This window comes from Lindgomyces ingoldianus, assembly GCF_010093535.1.
Source record: "Lindgomyces ingoldianus strain ATCC 200398 unplaced genomic scaffold BDR25scaffold_32, whole genome shotgun sequence".
Classification (NCBI taxonomy): Eukaryota; Fungi; Ascomycota; class Dothideomycetes; order Pleosporales; family Lindgomycetaceae; genus Lindgomyces; species Lindgomyces ingoldianus.
In genome coordinates this window covers 589,167-590,800 of record NW_022985193.1, presented here as the reverse complement: position 1 = coordinate 590,800, position 1,634 = coordinate 589,167, and the positions used below count along the sequence as shown (strand labels likewise).

At 49.9% G+C, this 1,634-nt stretch overlaps 1 protein-coding gene across 1 annotated transcript; it reads right to left on the bottom strand.

Moving 5' to 3' along the window:
- Nucleotides 1-382: 382 nt before the first annotated feature.
- BDR25DRAFT_376988 (uncharacterized protein) lies at nt 383-1,367 on the bottom strand (the record flags this gene model as incomplete). Its single annotated transcript, XM_033697476.1, has 3 exons — nt 383-842; nt 897-1,173; nt 1,232-1,367. 3 exons carry the CDS (start codon nt 1,365-1,367, stop codon nt 383-385), a joined length of 873 nt encoding a protein of 290 aa, XP_033543674.1.
- Nucleotides 1,368-1,634: the final 267 nt, after the last annotated feature.

Below are 1,634 nucleotides of genomic sequence, written 5' to 3'. Positions count from 1 at the left end.
ATAGATCTTTCTTAAACGTCGAGCCAATTGTTCCTGCAACATGGCACCCTGTATTTCCTCCAGCGTTTGCCCACCGCTTCCATCAGCACTACGTCTCGACACACTGCCGGTGTAGCCGTTCCTAAGAAGTCACTCCTAATTGGCATCATGTGTCGCACTTCATTCATGCTAATCTGAAGTCGTCCGTATCTTGGGTGTCAGAAATATTTGAGGTCTTGCGTTGATGCTATGAACAACACACACGCTACATTAGGGCACCGGTCCACTGTGGCACCTCGCTGGCAAGGCAGAACACCGCCAAGTCGCAGAAGAGGAGTGAATGCAAAAGTGTCCTCCAAACCCTAACGCCAACGTAGTAAGCCAGGCTTATAGACAAGTCAACTCATGACCGGAACGCTGAGAGACGAGACCCAAATCGATACCAGGTCACCGATGCTGAAAGCAGCGTCGCCATAATTCCACCGCCCATCATAAATCCTCGGAACAGAATATTGTACATCTGCGCCCGGTTTCTTGCGCGGCACCTATCAACAAATCCATCCGTATCGTTCGTATGGGGGAACCTTTTCCCTTCTGGCGCGGAAACCTCCAGGAACTCGCACAAAGGACCCCATCCTTGGCCTATGCGATACTCCAACAAGTTATCTTTCGGGACCAGAGACCGGACTTCTGCATAATAGTCATGGAAAACCTCTTTGCCATACTTTTTGAAATCTCCCTTAAAGAAGACATCCCAGAATTTTCGGAGCATGGGTTGATAGAGGCCTGCACCCCAGTCCCATAGGGCAACAAATCTCAGCTCTGGATCATTTACTCTCCAGTCCACGGTCCTCATCGTTGACCTACTCCAGGTCATTATATCTTGTAACCGAGACTGGGCGTTAGTGGGGACTCACGCGTGCCACGAATCGACGTCTCTGGTAGTCAGGATGACTTTGGCCTCTGGGTAAGCCTGGATCAGCTCCTTCGCAAATGCTACTGCAGGCCAATCGCAGACGGCTTGGCAGTGGCCTAGCAGTTGATCCCACTGCTCACGGCCGAATTCTCCTTCATCGTCGTATTTGGCCGCAAACGCATCCTGCCACATGAGGCAGTCCGGTGGATTTTCGACGCTAGCGGACATCATATGGTAACAGTCTGTGAACCCAAGCTCTTTCAGCGCAGTACGAAGAGCTTCGGGGGTCTTGTAAGTCGGTGCTTCATCTTTGCGATAATAGATCTGGGGACTTACATGCAGTACCAGTCCGACCAAGCCCAAGGGCGAGTACTCTCATGGGCACTGTTCTATGGCACTTGCGGCGGTCAACGTCAGTGTCAGCTGTGAATATGTCGGTGATGGGTTTTGGTGTATACGGTTGAAAAGCCATGTTGGGCCAAAGGTCGAGAATCAATGAGTATGGTATGAAAATTTGGCTTGAAAGAATAGTTTGAGGTCAGTTTTCTAAAAGACGATGAAAAGGAACGTGGCAAGGAAAAGGCGGCATTTCTTGAAAAGGGACGAGCCGCAATCTGATGTACTCCTCACACCAATTCTGAGACAGGGTACTCGTTTCTCGAAAAGGAGGAGCCCGACATTGAGCTTCGCGTTTCTTAATTTTAGAACATTCTCGCAAGGTGAATATCCACAATTCGTA